The 21,011-nt window shown below is 44.4% G+C and overlaps 1 protein-coding gene across 3 annotated transcripts in view; it reads right to left on the bottom strand.

The window, feature by feature from the left end:
• The window catches only part of ADAMTSL3 (ADAMTS like 3), a 338,177-nt gene extending 317,949 nt beyond the window's left edge, over positions 1–20,228 (bottom strand). For all 3 annotated transcript variants that reach the window (XM_025436861.3, XM_025436862.3, XM_049108513.1), the window contains exons 1-2: positions 20,108–20,228; positions 18,720–18,821 (exon numbers count right to left, since the gene is read on the bottom strand). In XM_025436861.3, coding sequence (XP_025292646.3) covers positions 18,720–18,788 — 69 coding nt within the window. In that variant the 5' untranslated portion in view covers positions 18,789–18,821; positions 20,108–20,228. The remainder of the gene's footprint in view (positions 1–18,719; positions 18,822–20,107) is intronic.
• Positions 20,229–21,011: the final 783 nt, after the last annotated feature.

The following is a 21,011-nucleotide window of genomic DNA, read 5'->3' as shown; positions in this document are numbered from 1 at the left end:
AAATTGCAGAACTGAAAATACAACTTAAATTTTTAAAAACTCACTAGATGCAGTTTTTAGCATATTAAGATGACAAATCCATAAACCTGAAGAGAAGTAGTGTGGGATTGAAAAAAAAATTTTTTTGAAGAAATATTGGCTGAAATTCTCCCAATTTGGGAAAAAGCATAAAACCAAAGATTCAAGAATCCATATCCTTAAACAGAACAACCCCAAGGAAGTATACAACAGGACACATCCTAATCAAACATCTGAAATCTAAGGACAAACAAAAATCTAAAAATCAGCTAGAGAGAAACAATGCATCGCCTACAGGGGTACAATCTGAATGACAGTGGATTTCTCATCTGAAACGAAAGTGGTCAGAAGGAAGTAGCACTTGTTTCAAGTGCTGAAAGATCAGTTAGACCAGAATTCTATACCCAGCAAAAATGCCCTCTAGGAATAAAAGGGAAATGAAAACATTCTCAGATATAGGAAAATGAAGAATCTGTCACCAAAAGATCTACCCTTAAAGAAAGAAAAGAAGTGCTCCAGAGAGAGGGAAAATGATGACAAGAGGAGGCTTAGAACTTCAAGTAGGAAGAAAAAACTACATAATCGATAAAAATAGACAATGGAATACCCTTCTCTTAATGAGTTGTGTTATTTTTTAATGTTTGACAGTTAAAAATGGTATCATCTCATATAGCACTCAATGTACAAAAAGAATATATTTAAGACAGTTACCATATTAAAAGGAGGGAGGGGTAAAAGGACCTACAGGGAGGTAAGGTTTCTACACATCACTTGAGGTAATTGTGATAAGACAGAGCAATCACAATGTGGGGGCAGAGGGAATCAGGAAACATTTTAAAATCTCTATAAATAGGGGCACCTGGGTGGCTCAGTTGGTTAAGCGGCTGCCTTTGGCTTAGGTCATGATCTCAGGGTCCTGGGATTGAGCTCCATATCAGCCTTCCTGCTCAGTGGGGAGTCTGCTTCTCCCTCTGCCTCTCTCTCTGCTCATGCATTCTCTCTCTCTCTCTCTCTCTCTCTCTCAAATAAATAAATAAAATATTTTTAAAAATAAATAAATAAACGTACATGGAGTTCTAAAAAATGGTTAAGTACCCCACAGGAAGGCAATAAAAGAGAAACAGAGGAAACAAAAAGAAAAAAATAACAGGCTTAAATCCTAACATAACATATAATTTTAACATATCAATAATCACATTAAATGTAAATGATAGAAATACACCAGTATACCAGATAAATACTGGAAGAATGGATAAGACACACACACAGCTCAACTATATGCTCTCTATAAGAAACTCACTTCTTATATAATGGTATATAGATAGGTTGAAAGTAAAAGAATATTGAAGTAAAAGGAAAATTTATATTATGCTAATATTATATTTAATAGTAATTTTTAAAAAGGAGTCACTACATTAATATCATATGAGCTCCAGAACAAAGAAAATTTCCAGGGACATAAAGGAACATTCCACCAAGCAAACACAGGAATTTTAAATGTGCTTGCGCCAAACAAAAGAGCTTCAAAATACATGAAGCAAGAACTGATAAAATTGAAAGAAAAAATAGACAAATCCACAATTACAGTTGGGGATTTCAACACCCCTCTCTCAGAACTGGCTGAATAACTAGAGAGAAAATCAGCAAGGACAGAGAAGAAGTAAATAATATTCTCAACCAACCAAACCTAATGATATTTAAAGAACACTCCACCCAACAACAGCAGAATATACATTCTTCTCATGTGCCAATGGAACATTCACCAAGAGAGACCGCATTCTGGGACATAAAACAAACCTCAATAAAGCATGCAGACTGAGAAGAAATAAAACTGTCCTTATTTGGAGATGATGTGACTATCTGTTTAATCACCTCCAATTCACCCAACAAGGGAGGAGTTCTCCTACAGGGTTATAGGAATGGCCAGACACCCTACACTTGACACTGAACTGATGAGACAGCAGTTTATTAATCACATACTCACAGCCTAGGAGAAGAGGGCACTACATGCCATGTAGGGCCACATGGAGATTTCACTTGGAAACAGAATAAACAAGAAGGGACAGAGGCAGGCAGGCAGTATCAAGCCATGACCTCTGATTCCTTAAAGAGGATGTGATTGGCTCGTTTGATTAATTCTGGAGTCTGGCAAGGAACTGAAACCCACTTTCAGGTATAAGCAGGAATCCTGTGCAGCCCCCTAGATAGGGAAGATTGTTTGGCTAGGGGATCATATCCATGGGAGCAGACTGGGGAAAGGAGCCTGCAGTGAGGCCATCTACACCCTCCTGGTTTCACCAGATGTCGAGGCAGAACACAATACTGGACCTTAATCTTAGGCTTAAAATTTTTGTCTATATACAGAATCCTAAGGAATACCCCTACACACACAAAACCTCCTGGAAATAGTATATGAGTTTAGAAAGGTTGTGAGGTACAAAAGCAATACACTAAAATCAATTGTTTTCCTATGTATTAGTAACTAACATGTAGATAATGAAATGAAAACCCCAACACCATTTACAACCATTCTAAAAAAATATGAACTATTTAGGTACAAATCTAAAAGAAATGTTCAAAATTTTACAAAACACTTATAAAAAGAGTCAAAAGCTATGTAAATAACAAAAAGTCAGACCATGTTCATGGATTAGAAGACTCAATATAGTTGAGACATCAATCTTTCTTCAAATTGATCCATAGATTTAACACAATTCCTATCAAAATTCCAGCAAGATTTTCTTGTATATATAGACAAGCCTATTCAAAATGTATATGGAAATGTAAAGAAAATGTAACACGATTCCTATCAAAATTCCAGCAAGATTTTCTTGTATATATAGACAAGCCTATTCAAAATGTATATGGAAATTCCAGGGAAACTGGAATAGCCTAAATAATCTTGATAAAGAAAAATAAAGTAGGAAGGAGCACTGTACTCAATTTTAATACTTATTATACAGCTACAGTAACACAGTGTCTTATTGGAGGAGGAATAGACATATAGCTCAATGGAACAAAATATAGAGTCTGGAAGTAAACCCACACAGATACTCCCAATTGATTTCTGACAAAAGAGTAAAAGTAATTATGGAAGGAGAGTTTTTTCAACAAATGACATTGAAGCATTTGCATATCTATAGGTAAAAGTAAAGCTTAGCCTTAACCTCACATCTTATACAAAAATAATTCAAAATGAATCACAAATTTAAACACAGTGTAAAAATATAAAACTTTTAGAAGAAAGCATAGGATAAAAATCTTCAGGACCCAGAGCAGAGTTCTGAGCCACGACAATGAACATCATGATCAACAAATGAAAAAATAAACTAAACTGGACTTCATCAAAATTCAAAATTTTGTTCTACCAAAGACTCTAATTAAGAGGATTTTTTTTTAAAATCAAGGTACAAACCAGGAGAAAATACTTGCAAACAACATACCCCACAGAAGGAATTCCAGCATACCACAGAAGCTACAACTCCTTTGTATATACCCAACTTACTCTTCAAGAGAAAGCAGGGAAGAATCTCTGAATTTTAAATGCTTAACACAGATTAGGACTGCATATGCACTTCTACTGCCAACTCTAGTCTCGTATTAGTTTCCATTAAGATCTCTCTTTCTTGATCTCATCAGGGATTGTCAGTCAGGGGATTTGTTAATTGAATCTCAGAATGATGTGCTAATCCTACAGTCTTACATTACAAAACAGAGCTCTGAGCTCAGTGAGTGCTTCCACATGACACTTACAGAAAGCTGTCCATGTCCTGGGTGCCATGTGTCTTTTGAAGGACTAGCTTCCCTTGTTTATTTCTAGAATGGAAAAATCCGTTAACTCTCTCCAAGAAACCACTCAAAAGGGCTAGCCAAGGGAGAACACTGGGAGCCAAGGCAACACCTGTGTTGTGGGGTGGGCACCAAAGTGGATCAGCAGACAACACATACAAAAAAAATCAGAATGAGGCCAATAAGGACAGAGATTCTGGCCTGCCACTTTCAAGGGATTTACCAGTGGCCCACTAAGGAAGGACAGGGCTGCATCGGCACACCATCTGTATTGCTACGTGCACACATATGTGCAAGAGTCTATCGATTAATTTTATCATTTAGCTACACAAAAAACCATAGCTAGCTCATTCCACAGCATGGGTGGGGCTCTTCTCTGCCCCCACCCCAAATCTTTCCATTGTCTGTTAAAGCATAAGGTTGCTAAATACATTGCTAAGGATCTGCCAGGCAACCGCACTCAGCAGCCAGGTACACAGGGTACACCCCCCAGCCCCCAGGTAAGCAGCCTTCTCACATCAGGGCCTAAACAGAACCCGCCAGAACATGGCTGCCTGCCACTGCACGCGTTCCTTCCCTGCTCCACGCACCAAATGCTTTCCTGGCTCTCACAATGGAAGCTGCTAATGCATCCCAGAAAGTGTTTACAGAGTGTGCAGCACAAGTGCTCCACCCCCAAAGCAGTGAACAATGATGCCTGCCACATGCTGGACCTCCCAAGGATGGAGAGGAGGGTTTGAAAGGTCAGCTCAAAGCCACTGGGCTTCCAAGATGCAAGGCCACAAAACCCATCCTGAAGCATGAGGCAAAGACCTGACCAGGGCCTGAGAAGGTCTTTCATCAGAGAGCCACAGAGGATGGAGTATTAGTGGCCATATTTCCTGTGACCACTGCTCCATGGAAAGAAAGCTCTGCATTTAAATATAAAGTGTGCATTGAAAGGAATTTCCTTTAAGTAGCCCCAGGACATTGGACCTGCTTCAATCTGCCCATCCCACAGATTTCCCCCTTTCCTCTCTCCCAACCTGAGCAAAGGATGACTACAAGTTATTGCCAACAAATGGGCAACCCTTCTGCCAGAAAGATGGTCATGCCCCTCACCTTTGGGCATCTTCAGTCCCAGTGAATGGGCAATCATCCAAACCAACAAACAGAACCAAACAAGCAGAAGACAGTCTTCACAAGCCCTACCTTCACCCCAGCAGAAAATTCTGACAGTTTCCTTCTTTCCAGACTCATCTGGAGTCCTGTCTCCCAGATCCCACTGAGCCACAGCAAGTCTTGCTTATAGTTTTATCCACCATCACCACCCCAAAACTTACCAGTACCTTATTTTTGGACTTTGCATGTATGGGTCCTCTTTTCCCCTCTAAATTATAAACTCCTAGTTAATCTATTTTATAACATAGCTTAAAATGTACCCCTAAATGAGCTATACCAACCCTCAGAATTCCAGGCTCTGAAAACCAAGGTGGTCACTTGGATCTAGATTTAAGGACAATGAAGTTTAAAATGTCCAAACTGCTGTTAAACAGACAAACTTTTTTAATGATATCAAATGCTGGTGAGTGTTTGGTGACAAGGGCAATCTCCCAGGGCCCTAATGGGAGTGTGAACTGGCACAGCTCAGTAATCAAGATATTTGTGTATAAAAATGTTGAAGACTTCGTTATGGATAATATCGGAAAAACTACTGTGGGGCAAGATCAGCAAATGGGGAAGCAGAATTCAATTTCACCCAACACCTGGACCCATTGTTCCTCTTAAGGGGAGAACTATCTCTGTCCATGAAACCAGCTGGACAAGCACTTGGGTGCATGTGCACTCCTAAAAACAAAGATCAGTAGGAGACAAGAAGACAACAGGTAGATTGCGCCCCCACCCCGGGGGGGGGGGGGGACTAAACAGGACTCAGTGTGGGGAGTGAGTTAACAGTAGATGGGAGCGACCAGAAGAAAGATAGAATAAAAGGACAGCATTCTCTAATACAAGTAGTATAATTTATAGTCAGCTAGCCATGGACATTTAGAAAAATGTCAAAATGTCAACTATCCCTACCACATTCGTGAAATTGAGCACTTACAAACTCAGCATTTCAAAACCAAAAAACTTAAAAACTGTTCTCTGAAGATAAAATATATCACAAATTAAAGCAAAACTTAAAACATTTTTGAAAAACTACAAAATACCTCCCTCTGTCCTACAAAAGTTCAAATTTTTGATGAAGTATAAAGTTTCTAGGAAAAGGTACATCACCAAAATCAATTAAAGAAGTAGGAGAAAAAAAAAAAAAGAAGTAGGAGAAAACCTGAATAACCCAATAATCCTATAAAAAGTTAAAAAAAAAAAAAAGCTGTCAGAAAACATTCTCCCAAAAAAGGTTCTGTGCCCATTTACTACCAAGTTCTTTCAAATCATCAAGGAATAAGTTATTCCTGTGCTATTTAAACTGACCAGAAAAGAAGAGAATGATGGAAAATGCTCCAACTCATTTTTGTGAAGTTAACAAAAACCTTGATACAAAACCCTGAAAAATAGAGTACTAACCAACATTAGTTATGAATACAGATGTAGTACTTTTCAACAAACTATTTGTAAACCAAACCCAGTCGAATATGAAAAAGACAATATATCACAGCCAAGTATCATTAATGCCAGGAATGCAAGGATGATTCAATATTAGGGATCTCGTTAATATGATTCATTGTGTTAGTAGGTCATAGGAGTCAAAGAATATGATTATCTAGATTTCTCTGAAGAGTCCTGATAACCAAGTGTGCTGGCAATTACAGCTTCATGTGAACGCCACTGGCAACAGTTCAGCAGGGGAACATACCATCCCAGGAGACCAGAGCTACACTAGGTGATGGCCAGCCAGAATCTAGGAGTTGTGCTGGGAGTCTGTCTAATTTATCAACCCTATCCCTCTAGCCAAGTATCAGAGAAGGATAACCAATACACACAGAAATAGACAGAAAATGGGATCTATTAGCCAGCGAAGTGTTTTCTCAAACTGTAAATATAGCCCATTAGCAGGTCATGAAATCAATTCATTAGGTCCTAACCAGCCATTTTTTTCATGAGATCCATTGGAATGGAATGGGTAAAAAAGCAATTATCACAGTGAATCCTTCACAGAAATGATAAGCATTGTTTCTTGAAACTTTTGTTCCAGCAACATGATTTCATATACACATGATGTAAAATGTACTTCTTCCTAGCTGGCTTTACATTGTTGAAATGAGACTTTGCTACAATTTCTCAATTCAGTAATATTAGTTTATGATGAGGGTCTAAGTGTAATGATTAAAGTATGCTCTCCAAAGCTATACTTCCTCTACTGAAAAGCTTGGCCTTGTGTCCACTAATTGATGAATGGATAAAGATGTCTCTCTCTCTCTCTCTCCCTGGAATATTATTCAGCTGTAAAAAAGAATGAAATATTTCCATTTGCAATGACATGGATGGAGCTAGAGAGTATAATGCTAAGCAAAATAGGTCACTCAGAAAAAGACAAATACCATATGATTTCACTCATATGTGGAATTTAAGAAACAAAACAAATGAACACATGCAAAGAGAGAGAGAGAGAGAGAGATGAACTAAGAAACACTCTTAAGTATAGAAAACAAACTCATGGTTACCAGTGGAAGAGGGGTTAGGGGAATAGGGGAAATAAAGGATGAAGATTAAGGAGGGCATTTGTTGTAATGAGCACTAGGCAAGGTATGGAAGTGTTAAATCACTATATTGTACACCTGAAATTAATGGAACACTGAATGATAACTAACTGGAGTTAAAAACCTTTAAAAAAAAAAAAACTAAAAGCTTGGATTTGCCAGTAAATTAGGTTAGATTATTTGAAAATACTCACCCCTCCCCCTCACCTCCCCACAACACACATACACACATCATCTCAATGGGAGGAGCATACTTGCCCACTCCAGTGATCTCAGGCTTGGCTTTATAATTTGCCCTGGCTTTGCAGTAGGTAAAAGTACTTCCCTACCCCCTAAGTATGGCTTCAGCTATGTGAATTGCTTTGGCCAATGGGATGTTAGCAAAAAATAACTCAAGTAGAAGGCACAAGAAAGACCCTTGTGTATTTGGACCTGTTTCCATATGTGTCTGTTATCATCAAGGGAAGAACATACCCTGGCTAGCCTGCTGGCCTAACCAAGGAGGATGAGAGACACATGGAGCAGAGCCCCATTACAAAAAAAAAAAAAAAATAATAATAATAATAATAATAATAATTCCCAACCGAACAGAACCTTCACAAGATCAATGAATACAATTTTTAAAAATAGAAACATAACCAAAAAATAAAATAAAAATAGAAACACAAGCAAAATGTAGTCTTGATACATGTAATGCTAGATAAATTTCTCAAAATAAGTCACAGATAAATTATAGATAATATGATCTCGCTTTCAAAAAGCTCAGGTAGAAATATAGGAGTGTAAAAAAAAAACAGGACAACAGAAATAATGAGCTTAGAAAAAGAATGGCAAAAATAAAAAAATAAAAACATTAGAAATTTGAACCTCTCCTGAAGTTTTCTCCTGAACACACAGCACACACTTAGGAAGAGAAAAAAATTGTTTACATCATGTCTGGATAAAAATATCAGACTTCAGAATAAAGAAGAAATCATGTAGCTATCTATCATGGCAGATAAGATGAGGCACGTACAGGTAGGAAAGATCAGATTGGCCACAGCCTCCTCTTCAGTAACTCAATGCCAAATGGTACAGAATTGATATTTACAAAGACCTCAGGAAAAAAGTGAAAAAAGTCTTCTTTAATTGTCAATGGTTGAAGTTTTGGGGGTTTTTTTTTGTTCTTAAGAGATATTAACTATATGTATATTGGATCCCCTTTTATCATTTAATTGTTCGTTTATATTTCATCTTGTAGAATATCCATTCTGTCTGGCTCATCCGCAGTTACTTATTCCATTGTGCCTGTCATTCCTCATGGGGTCAGCTGCTCCTGAAGAGCAGCACAGGGAGGATGTGGTATGAGACGATGAACTAGAGCAATCCAGCACTTTGATTCTGCTTTGGTGCCTGGCTCATCCTCTTACTAAGCTCTTTCCTTGTCTCTGGGGCAACAACTTCCTTTTTTGTCAACACTCGAAAGTCATTACGTTCACAAGAAGCCCCTTAATGCACAGCTCTTAGTTCTGGGACGTGCTGATCCCTCTCCCTACCTTAGACCCTTCACCTTCAGCAGCCTTTCTGTAGAAGGTTAGCTTGAGCATCTAGAAAAAAAACTCTCTGTCAACAATGTTACCCTTCAACTCTGGGTTGCTTACCATTTGTGATGTCCAGTAAGACCTCCCTGGGAACAATACCCACTTCTTTCAAGTCCCCTCAGGGCCCCCACTTTCACTGTTCTTACCAAAAGTTTATTAGGTATGCTCAATTTGTGACAGTCACCATTCAGGAAATCTCTGTCCTGCTCACAATCCAAGGAGACATAGATCAGCCTTCAGCACCCTCTCCCTGATCTGGATTCAGCAGTACTCAAAAACAAAACAAAACAAAACAAAACAAAAAATACTTCATAGTTTGTGTTGGAGGGTCAGTATTTCCTTCTTTGACTGAAGATAAACTTCTTTTTTGTTGTTGTTTGTTTTGTGTAGTTTTGAGGCAAAGAACTCTTGTGACTCCCCCATTATGTCAAATCCCACATAAAACAACAGGACTTTTGTTCATGGAACTTGACCAAATCATTTGAAAGACTCTCTAGATTAGTCAAAAGTATAATAACAAAGAGAGGTCTTACCTTGATAGTTACTGAACGCACTACAAAGCTATAGTAGATTGTTTAAAAATACAATATTAGCACAGGAAGAAACTAGCAGATTAATTAAATATATTCTAAAATTGAAATGCTAATGCTCTTTTTAAAAGACTAGAAGATATACACATATATTTTCTTTCAGTATGATGTCATTTCTAAGCATGATGCAGAGGCAAAGAGTTCTTAAGAGATTCCCAGAGAAAATGGCTTGAAAATTTTAAATGTCAGTGTATTCAAAACATAAATAAAAACAAAATATTAATGAAAAAATGAGAAAACTATTTGCAACAAAAAAGGATAATATTCTTTATATATAAAGAACACTTACAAATTGGTAAGAAATTCTCAATAGAAAAAAACAGGCAAAAATGCGAAGATAAAATCTGTTACACTGTTTCTAATATCTTGAGGAAACCTTATATAAAGGCAGTATTGGAAATGGCCCAAAAGTGGGACGCCTGAATGGCTCAGTGGTTGAGTGTCTGTCTTGGGCTCAGGGCATGATCCTGTGGCCTGGGTATTGAGTCCCACATCGGGCTCCCTGCAGGGAGCCCGCTTCTCCCTTTGCCAAGTCTCTGCCTCTCTCACTCTCTCTCTCTCTCTCTTTCTCTCTGTCTCTCATGAATAAATAAATAAAAACTATAAAAAAAGAGAAAGAAATGGCCCAAAAATATTTTTAAGAATCTTTCACTGCTAAGATTTCCTTCAATCTTATCCTGACAACTATTACACAGTAAGAGAACACATTGAGAGAAGCTTTCTGAAAGAGAACTTGATAGTATAAACTTAAGGTCTTAAAACCACATGGCTTTTGACCCCCAAATTATGTTTCAATGAATACATTTTCTTAGAAATGTATTTAAGGAAAATAATCATGAATGTGAGCAAGATGGATCTGCATACGTTTTTGTAGCAGCATTATTTGTAACAGCAAGAAACTGATATCGAGGTTCAGCAGTAAAGAATTGTTTAATATAATATAGCACATCCAAACAATGCAGTACTCTGAAGACATTAAATGTTATAATAGAAAAAATATTTAAGGACATATGGAAATATTCCTCACATTGTTAAATTTTTTAAAAATTACCATCAAAATACAGTATAATCACTTTTTAAAAGATGCATAGATGTTAATATTCTAAAAAGAATATTAGGAATACATATATACAACAAAATCCTAACAATCGGTACAACTAAAGATTATATTTTTCCCTTTGTTTTTCCACATTTTTTTCTAATAAATATGTTTTATGTTTTTAAATCAGGAAAAACACACAATGGAAATTTCAAAAGAGAGAGCAAAGAGAATTTAAAGAGTCCTTTAATAGTACAAATGAGTTCTTATTAATATAATGGGCATTCTTCCTTTTTCTAAATTATTTTCAAAACAAAAGGCTATTATATTTATACATGAAGGCTTGGAGAACAAATACATTTCTGAGTATTTGACCACAATAATTTGTAGCATACATTGGCTGGAGCTGTTCAGTGCTGACAAATTCTAGAAAGTAATTGCATAAAATACTTGGAGAGGAAACTGCTTTATGTTTCCATGCTATTTATGGAAATTAGCATCTTTGTAAAAATAAACTGCAAGCAATTACAATCACAAACCTTGAAATGTGGTTTCCATAAGATGTTAGCTTTGGTGCTTTAAGATCCATTAGCAAGGCAGTGGGGGAACACTGCCCACTTTTCTGTTACGAAGAAATTACATATAATTGGTTTTTTCCTCTTGTATCTTTAATCCCTCCTTTTTCTCCTAGATGCTCCCCTATGGAGTCCATATATGCTGACATGTTCACTTTGCCCAGAATAACCTTTCTAATGATCCTGTTTCCTTCTCAAAGAGCATTGCACATTCTCTTTATTCCATGCCTCACCTTCTGTAATCCACATCTTGTCCTGAAACTGCTCTTTCAAACATCACCAATCATTTCACAAGATCAGGGTCAACTTTCATTTTCATAAGTCTCTAAAACTTGTTCAAAACCTGAAGGAATCTTCATGTTTTTTCCCTCTCTCTCTATCTCACAGTACTCGTCGGGATCTATCTCTCAGTTCTAAAATGGTTTCCTTATCCATCCTCTTATCTGCAGCTAACTCCCACCCATGGCACTCTTGTGAACTGAGTTGAAGGTCTCCTTATTACCAACCTGGACCTGTGCCAGCTGCCTTCCAAGCACCTCTGTTCAAGTGCATCACCAGTGGTCCACTGGAATCCTAACAGTGCCTCCATAACCCCCTGAACACCCACAGGAGTCCACACTGCCCACTGAATAAAGTCCTCTTTATTGCTAACTTACGTAGCATGCTCCTCAAGGTCCTCTCCAGTATGACTACAAACTGTCTTTGTTCATCCTGATTTCATACCCCGTGCTGCTAGGTACCCTACTCTTCAAACAAATCAATGGAAGCAGAGGGGCAGACACAGATTTAAAAAACAAGTTCTGAGATAGAACAAATCCAAGTTAGTGAGAACAGGAACGGGGAAGGGTGACAAAGATGAATGCCTCTAGAGGGAGCCCAGGATTCTGGCTCAGATGACCAGAAGACAGAGAATCCAAGCACTGAGACACAGTCAGGAGCAGGGGGGGGCTGAGGACTTCCATTTAGGAAGTAGTGTGTTTGAGGCCCCCAAGGAATAGTCTAGTGGAAGGAACTAATAATAGCTCCTAGATAGGGGATCCCTGGGTGGCTCAGCAGTTTAGCACCTGCCTTCAACCCAGGGTGTGATCCTGGAATCAAGCTCCCTTCATGGAGCCTGCTTCTCCCTCTGCCTGTGTCTCTCCCCCACCCCCATGAATAAATAAATAAAATCTAAAAAAAAAAAAAAAAAATAGCTCCTGGATAAACTGATGTGCAGCTCATGGAAGAGGCACATAGAAGCCTCTCAGAAATACTGGCCTCTTCCATTTTAGAGAGGCTTTTGAGTGAAAGAAAGAAGGAAGGAAGGAAAGAAAGAAAAGAAAGAAAAGAAAGAAAGAAAGAAAAGAAAGAAAGAAAGAAAGAAGGAAGGAAGGAAGGAAGGAAGGAAGGAAGGAAGGAAGGAAGGAAGGAAGGAAGGAAGGAAGGGAGGGAAAGGAAAGAAAAAGAAAGAAAGAAAGAAAGAAAGAAAGAAAGAAAGAAAGAAAGAAAGAAAGAAAGAAAGAAAGAGGCAAAGACAGGCAAACCAAAATAAACTTATCAAAATTGTGTCTTATCTCCAATGTTTATATTTAGAAGTTAGAGTAAAATAGAAGCCACCTTTTTATCTTTCCAGTGTATGGAGAATCTAATTTGAAAGCCTGAATCGCTAGGAGAGCTGGGTCCCCTGGTAATAAACCCCAGGCAGGAACCTCTGGAGAAAAAAACAAAGGAGTAATGGAAGGTACCCAGGGACAGCCTATGAAGGGAGAAAGAAGAGGCCAAGTGCAGAACTCTAGAACTGAGCAGCTTTGGGATCCCTGGGTGGCGCAGCGGTTTGGCGCCTGCCTTTGGCCCGGGGCGTGATCCTGGAGACCGGGATCGAATCCCACGTCAGGCTCCCTGCATGGAGCCTGCTTCTCCCTCTGCCTATGTCTCTCTCTCTCTCTCTCTCTCTCTCTCTGTGACTATCATAAATAAAAATTAAAAAAAAAAAGATTTAGAACTGAGCAGCTTTAAAAAAAAAAAAAGCCAGAGATGGGGGATTCAGGGCGTGGCTCAGGGTGTGATCCCCGGAGTCCAGGATCAAGTCCCACATCGGGCTCCCTATGAGAAACCTGCTTCTCCCTCTGTCTATGTCTCTGCCTCTCTCTGTGTGTCCCTCATGAATAAATAAATAAAATCTTTTAAAAAAATAAAAATAAAAAATAGAAAGCCAGAGATGGGAAGGTCAGAGAGGCAGGAAGAGAAAGGAGTCAGGTGTCATATATGACAAATAACAAGGGGGTTCCCCTTCATTCTTCCCCTGGATTCTCAAGGGATCTACCCAATGACTCCATCCTGCAGCTATGAGAGGCCTTGGGAGCAATGTGGTAACAAGGTGGACCCTCCCGCCAGGACAAGCTCAGGTCTTTCCACTCAGGCTCCATCATGAGTGTCACACACAGCTTGGAATCTGCATCCAAAATCACTGTAGATGGTGAAGTCATACAGGGAGTACATCTACAACATAAAACCCAGAATGCTGGAAGACCTCTACCCAGAATAAAAGAGGACAAAGAGAGGTATATCAAATGGGTAGCAAAGCACAGTCAACTAAGAAAAAATTATTCTAAGGAATATTCAAATAAGCAAGAAAATGTGTGAGCATAAGATGTTCACTACAAGTGGCTGATGGCAAACACAAGTGAACGAACTATCTTGGAAACAACCCAAATGTCAAACAAAGAAATAATGAGCTTAAATTATGGTACCATAGTATACCCTAAGTACAATGAACACAGACATTACAAACGAAAACACAGTCATATATGTACTGACATGGAAAGATATTCATGATATATTCACTGAAAACAATGATATATAACAGAATCTGTAGCATAATCCCACTTATCAAAACGTAACACATGTATTTATATCATATTTATGCATAGAAAAAGTCTGGAGGATTACACATGAAAACTTTAAAAGTTATTACCTGGGTGGTAGTAGGAAGGCAAATTTTTTATTTTGATTTTCCTTTCATTTATTCAGATCTTCTATTTTTCTACGATTTAAATTTTTACATGCATAATTACCTGCCAGTGCTCAGTGCTGCTAGACACAGAATGTCAAGCTACGGCAATGAGGTCAATCAATTAATTCACTGCCATTCTCTTAAACCTCTTGTCTAGATGGAGACCAGCAGGAAAAAGCGCCACAGAACATGGCTGGGGAGTTCTGAAGACGGGAGGTCTTGCACATGAGAGTATGAGAGGAAAAGTGGTTGTACCAGGAACTCACTGGTATCGGCAGAACTCACTCTGTGAAGAGTGAATACAAGTGTTGATGGCTCTCTAACCACTGCTCACACAGGACCCAATTCAATCAAGACGACACTAACCCAGGCTGCCACCTGAGTCCACTCCCCTCCTTCTCCCAGGCTAGGAGAATAGTTCTGAGGAGGTGGGAGATTTCTGCACCTCGCAACAACCACCAAGGCTTGGGGTCTGCCTTCTGATGTAAAAGGGATAGGGTGAGAGCTAAAAGGTCACTATTAATGTTTGTGGCATGAGAAGGGAAGAACCATGGCCAAGGCCAGAGCCAACACCAGGACGAGAACTACGAATCCCAAAGCCTCCACCAAGATAACAGCCACCCAGACAAAACTGCCATCAAGTCTCGAACCACCCAAACATCCAGAATCACCAAGATCAGAACCCCTCCCCATACCAGAACTGAGGAAACCAGAATGATGGATAAAGACCAGAAACCATGCCAGAGAGAAGCACTGAGACCAGAACCACCAAGAACCACCTAGAACAGCAATCCTTAAAACTTCAGGCCAGCATTGCTGAAATCCAAATCCCTGAGAGCAGAACTACCACTTAGACCAGCACTGGCCCTAAGCCTAGAGCCATCGCGTCTAATTTCAGTGTCACAATAGTCAGGGGGATCTTTCCCCATTCTAAAACATTGGTCTCATAGCCCAAAGTGGTGACAAAGAGGAGCTAAGTGCCTCACTTTCTAAAGAGAGTGACTGACATTGGGCAGATGCCTGCCTCAGAGCTCGCCAGGGAGGGAGGGCCATGACAAGCCCTACTGTCACCAGTCACCACCTCCCTCATCTCTATGGAGGGCTGAGATTCACTGAGGAAAAAGAACACCCAAAGAGACTGCATGGTGAGCCTGCAAGCAGAGCCTGGCAATCCACCCCCCAGATAGGCATCTGCTCAGAGGGTCTGCTGATGCATCCCTGGGCCTCCCCGGGCAGGGAGTGGGGAGCTGGAGGCAGCTGGCAGCCAGAGAGAGGAGGCAGTGTGGAGAATCTGATGCCTCCACTGTCTGCACAGCAAGAATGCATACATTTCCTATCAATCAAGTAGACAACACCAAAGGGAGCTGGGGTGTCTTTTTCTAACTGAAGTGTGGTTGACACACAATGCTTCATTCGTTTCAGGCATATGGTACAGTGATTTGGCAAGTCTGTAGGTTATGCCATGGGTTGGGGTTTAAACCACCATGCTTGTACCCTAGCCCACAGAGCTGCGTGCTGGGCAGGAAGTAGAAATCTCTCTGCTCTTCTCCCCACCACCTCTGCTATTTCCAATGCCAGGAAAGCCAGATCCAGAATAATTAAAAGGAAGAAGTGCCCCAGAACCAGTCCTCACCGCTGGTTGAGGTGGGAAGAGACTAGACCACAGCACAATCTCGCTTTATGTGCCCAGAGTCAGGTGATCAACCCTACACTAGACAGAAGGGAGGTGAGATTTAAATCAAAGTAGGGAATCAAGATTTAAAATTGGACTGGACTTTTTTCAAATGAAAAAATGAAAGTGAATCTGTCCAAGATTTCACTAAGGAATGGAATGAATCTGATGAAACACAGTTGGAGCCCATTCCTCGGCACCATGTTGAGACCCACTGAGTGGAAGCTTCCCGATGGAGGCTGCAGGGGAGAGCTGAAACAGGGGCAGCTGCCTTCTCAGGGGAGACCAGGATCCTGAAGGAAAGGATGTGGAGCAACAGGGAGCTTCCAAGGCCCATGACACAGGAAGGGTGAGGGAAACAGTAAGCTCCTCCAGAAACCCTCAAGAACAAGTTATAAAAACACAAGCCTGCCGACCTCACGGTTTGCTCTGCAATCCATCACATTTACTTGTGGTCAGCGAATATAAGAGGTTGAGTTTTCGCTGATGTATTAAAGGAAATCTAGTTTTTATTAAATGAGTTGACACACCCACGCTCCCTGTGGCTCAGCCTCGTGTCTATTAATTCTCCACCAGCCACCTAGGGGCAGCATTGACAAAGCAAGGGGAGATACTGAAGAATATCTTAAGGCCCCCAAACACCAAAGTCCCCGGACACCCCAGAGGGGCAGCTTTGAATCAAACCCAGGCTGACTGTAGGCAGACAACCACGTGCCCATGAGCAGGGTCTCAGGACTGAGGGACCCTTCACTATAACATTCTCCCCAGGCCCATGGTGAGAGTGTCCTGGCCAACCCCACTCACACCTGAGGGAACTGTCCTGAGAAGATACCGGCCCCACCTCCTCCTCACCAGTTCAGCAGCTTCTCTGTTCAGCTGATGCCTCCCGAGTGCCCCCTACAGTACCACAGCGGGAACTACAGGCACTGCTCTAGTTTTAAACCTGGGTGCAGGCGGCAGCAGCAGCAGCAGAGAGCTCAGGTCTATTGCACTTATTACATGCCAGACACTGGCTCTGTTTTGTCTGTTCCTTTCTTCCATTTGCAGTGGATTAACTCCTCCAAACAATTCCATGAGGCAGATGCCCCTCTCTACAGATGCGCAAACCGATGCAGAGAAGTTTATGTGACAGGTCAGGAAGCAGTGGTGCTGGGAGTCGAGCAATGGGCAGTGTGGATGATAGTGTAGTCCGAAACCTCCTTTTACGATCTCCTGCGCACACTGCCCCATACATGGAAACAACGCTGCCAGAGGCACACAGATATGGAAAAATCCAAAAGAGGTCACTGAGTGATTCAAGCTGGGCAAACACTGCCCTTGGCCAAAGGTCAACAGACTGCCTCAAAGCACATTTAAATTTTATAGGGTGCAAGAAGACAAAATGAAACGCTGTGCCTTGAAACCTCAGCCCCAGGAATAAAGCTCTGAAGCTCTCATAGGCTTTTTCAGCTCTGCTGGGGTGGCGGGTGGGGGGGGTCGGAAAAGCAAGCCTCCACCATTTGCCAGCACGTTACACCACATGGACTAGAGAAACCCTAAAATCACCCTGAAAATACTTAACTTCTGTTCTCACAAAAGCTATCTATTAGAAAGTGCTTATGGAGCAGCATGAATGAGATGGGATAATGGGGGAGAAAGTGCACATCGACAACCAGGTTTTGTGAGCCACTGAAATCACAGGGCGTTGGAGTTGGAAGAGGCTCAGAAACACTATGTCCAAGAAACCAAGAGGAGAGGCACTCTGATTAATCTATCCCATGGTGTGTGCCTTTATTCAAGTGTGAATCCTCATTTAACAGACATGAATGCCCTTCTGAAGGGCCAGGCCCTTTGCTAGACCCTGTGGAGACACAGGCCACCAAGCCATGTGCCCAAGAAGTTATGTCTGAAGAGAGGGGTCGCCTTGTTCTAGTTCATGCAAAGTTGCTGTCCTGAGCCAGGAGCAGGTCTGGGAGGCCATGCTAAGACTTGCTCTGGACCCTTAGAACACGGACTATGAACTCCGTGGCAAAATCCAGGCTGCACACACATCTGCCTGGCTTTCAATGCTTTCAAAACTGGGAGGTTTCAGAGAAAATCTGGATGATCCCGCTATCTAGAAAATGAGAAGATATGGCCATCCTGGGTTTGTGTTCCCACTTGGCAACGATCAGCTGGAGGTGAGTAGAGGCTCCTGTAACAAGATGGAGCATGTGCCATCCTACTTTGCTGTAGTCTCCACCATTCCCTATTGTCTCTCCGGCGATGCTCTCTTCACTCCTATATTTCAGTCTGCCTTAAAGGCAAATGAGGATGCAAGAGATGAGCCAGGCCTTCCCAGGCTTGTGAGAAAGACAGGGGTCTAAAGAAAGGACTGCAAAATGGTGTGATATGTGTTGACAGAAGTCAACTCAGAATACTGACTTAGCGGCTGAACTGAGGTCAGAACCTGAGCTCTGCCCCGTTCATTGTGTCCGGGCCTTTATCAGCCTCGCCTCTACTGGGCACAGGCAGGCAGCCATTCTAGACTGAAAAGACAGGGCCCACCAACAGCCCCAAGTCACTGCTGGTACATGGTATCCAAGTGGTATCAAAGACCTGCTCAAGACTCAGGAAGGACCCAAGGGATCTGAATCATTCTTACAGCTAAGATGACCAGAAATACCATTTGCTGGAGGTAAGAGAGAACATTAGGTTCCCTTTGGTATGGGGTTAACACAAATCCTACCACATTTTAGGTGATTTAGAATAATGCTCCTAAGCAAGCAGAGGGATGCCTGTCATTCTTCTTGCTCTGCATGTTACCTGCAGGAGGGCAGAGTGCATGAAGACCATCCACATTAGCAGCCACCAGGAGCTCTTCCAGGAAGCCATGGGGTCCAGTCTCCTGGGGAATCTCTCTTGAGCCTGCAAAAGAAGAAAAAGTTGGTTTCCAACCTGCTCTGTCCCCAGTGGCAGCAAGGATGACTTAAGAGACCAATCAGAGGGAGGCATCCTGAGCCTCCCATAATGTCTTGAAAAAGGCTTGTGCAGGTCCAGGATGGAGCTACCGGCAACATGGTAGAGGCTATGGAAATCTGTCTTTAAGACCGGTCCACATCAGGGTCAGGAGGGCAGCTGGACCTGACCCCAACAAGCAACCCACACACCTCCAGGCTTTCAAAAGCTGAGACATCTCTGCACCGACCACTTTCCAGCTCATGTGTCAGCAGCAGGGTGTGGCTGCTGGCATCTGACTCAGGAAGCCAGCATGGAGCCAAGGATTAGGGCACCTGCCAGCTTCTTCTTCGACTTCAGGCAAAAATGAATCTAAGACCAACTAAGCCACCCCAGAGAGGGGCAGGGACCTGCCTAAGGTCACACAGCAAGACGGTGACTGTTGTAGGACTGGAACGCAGGTCTGAGAGTTCAAGGCTTTCCCCAGCGATGCCACCGTGTGCCGTGCGCACCGGGACCTGCAGCTAGATCTGGGCTGGGCCCGGGGAGGTCCCGAGCGCGCAGCCTCCGCGCCAACCCAGCACCGTCTCCCGAGAGCGGGTGAGGGCACACCAGCAGAGGCCGCCGGAGCCCGGGCGGGCCGCGGGGGGTCCTCCGAGCTCTCCCCACAATTTACAGGGAAGTCAGTATGAGCCCGAGACTGGAAAAGCCGAGGTCACACTCGCCTCTCGCTTCGCCTCGCGGGCGCCTTGGCGGAGCCGGTGTCCGGGGGCGGGTCGGTGGCTTCCCTCCATCTGGAGAAGGCATTAAGGGCCCGGCCTAATGCGATCCGCAAATGTGCTGCTGTTTCCGACCTGCGGCGGCGACTCGGGGCCGAAGGGAGGCGGCCGGTGCCGGGCCCGGGACCGGGACCGCGCGCCCCGCCGGCCGCCCGCCGCCCCGCGCTGGCTCCTCCCGCGCGTCCCCGGCCCCTGCTCCCGCGCTCGCGCCCCACGGGCCAGCGGCCGGACCTTGCGACGCTCCGCGCTCCTGGCTGCCCGCCCCCGAGGGCCCCGCTCCCCAGGGCCCCCCCGCGATCGCCAGCGCCCCCCGCCCGCCGCCAGGGCACGGCCCTCCCCGCACGCCCCCCGCCCCCCGGAGCGGGCCGGACCCGCGGTCCCCGAGCCCCGCAGAGGGTGAGAGCCGGGTCCCGGGGACCCCGGCCGCTCGAGTCCCCCGGCGCTCCCGCACCCCCGCGCGGAGCCCGCGGCACCCACCTTGCGCCGCACACAACCCTGGGACGTGCGGCCCGGGCGGCGCGGGGCGGCCCCGGCAGCGCCTCGTGCGGAATCCGGGCCCGGGACGTTCCCCGACGCCGGCCTCAGCCCGCGGCGCCGCAGTCGCTGCGCGGCCGAGCAGTTAAATGGGGCTGGGACGGGGGCCGCCCCGCCTCTCCCGCCCCCTCCGGGCGCCGCGCGGCGCTGGCGGGGGCCCAGAGGCGGAGGGCGCGCGCCGCCACCTGCACCGCCCGGCAAGTGCACGGCGCGCCCGGCCGCCCTCCGCCCTCCGCCCTCCGCCCTCCGCCCGAGCCGGGGGCGCCGGGGCGCGAGGGGAGCGCGGGAGGGGCCGGGCCCGGGCCGCTCGGAGCGCTCGGGGCCTCGGCGACGGCGAGACGCGGCTGGAACGCTCCTCCGCCCGCTTCCTGGAAGCCACTCCTCGCCCTGGGCCGGCCGCCAGGCGTGGTGCCAAGAGCCGGGATTGCCGACGCCGCCACGGCCGCCGCCGCCGGCAGGCGCGCTGGGGAGAGGCGGCCGCGGCCTCGCCAGCGGCCCGGGCGCCCCCCGCCGCCCCTCCGGCAGCACCCGGCGCCCCGGCCCGTGCGGACCTCGGGGGAGTCCGCGCCCCCCCCCGCCCCGTCCGGGCGGCCTCGTCCCGGGCGCCCCGCGCAGACCCGGTGCCGGCCACGGACCCCTGGGCGCGCTCGCCGCGAGGACACCTGGCCGCCAGGGGCCCCCAGCGCCGAGCAGGGGCACCCGAGGCCGGACACTGGCCGCGACTTCGCGGGAGCTGGGCGTGTTTGAGCTGCCCAGACCCTGGGGTGCCAGGCCCGGCGTGAGGGGCGGGGGTGAGTGTCGAGACCCGGTGACTTTCCTTATGGAAGCGTAGAGAATTGGGATGAAA

The sequence above is a fragment of the Canis lupus genome, chromosome 3 (assembly GCF_003254725.2).
Source record: "Canis lupus dingo isolate Sandy chromosome 3, ASM325472v2, whole genome shotgun sequence".
Taxonomy (NCBI): Eukaryota; Metazoa; Chordata; class Mammalia; order Carnivora; family Canidae; genus Canis; species Canis lupus.
Note: the sequence above shows the minus strand (reverse complement) of the source record. Positions and strands in the feature narration are given on the sequence as shown.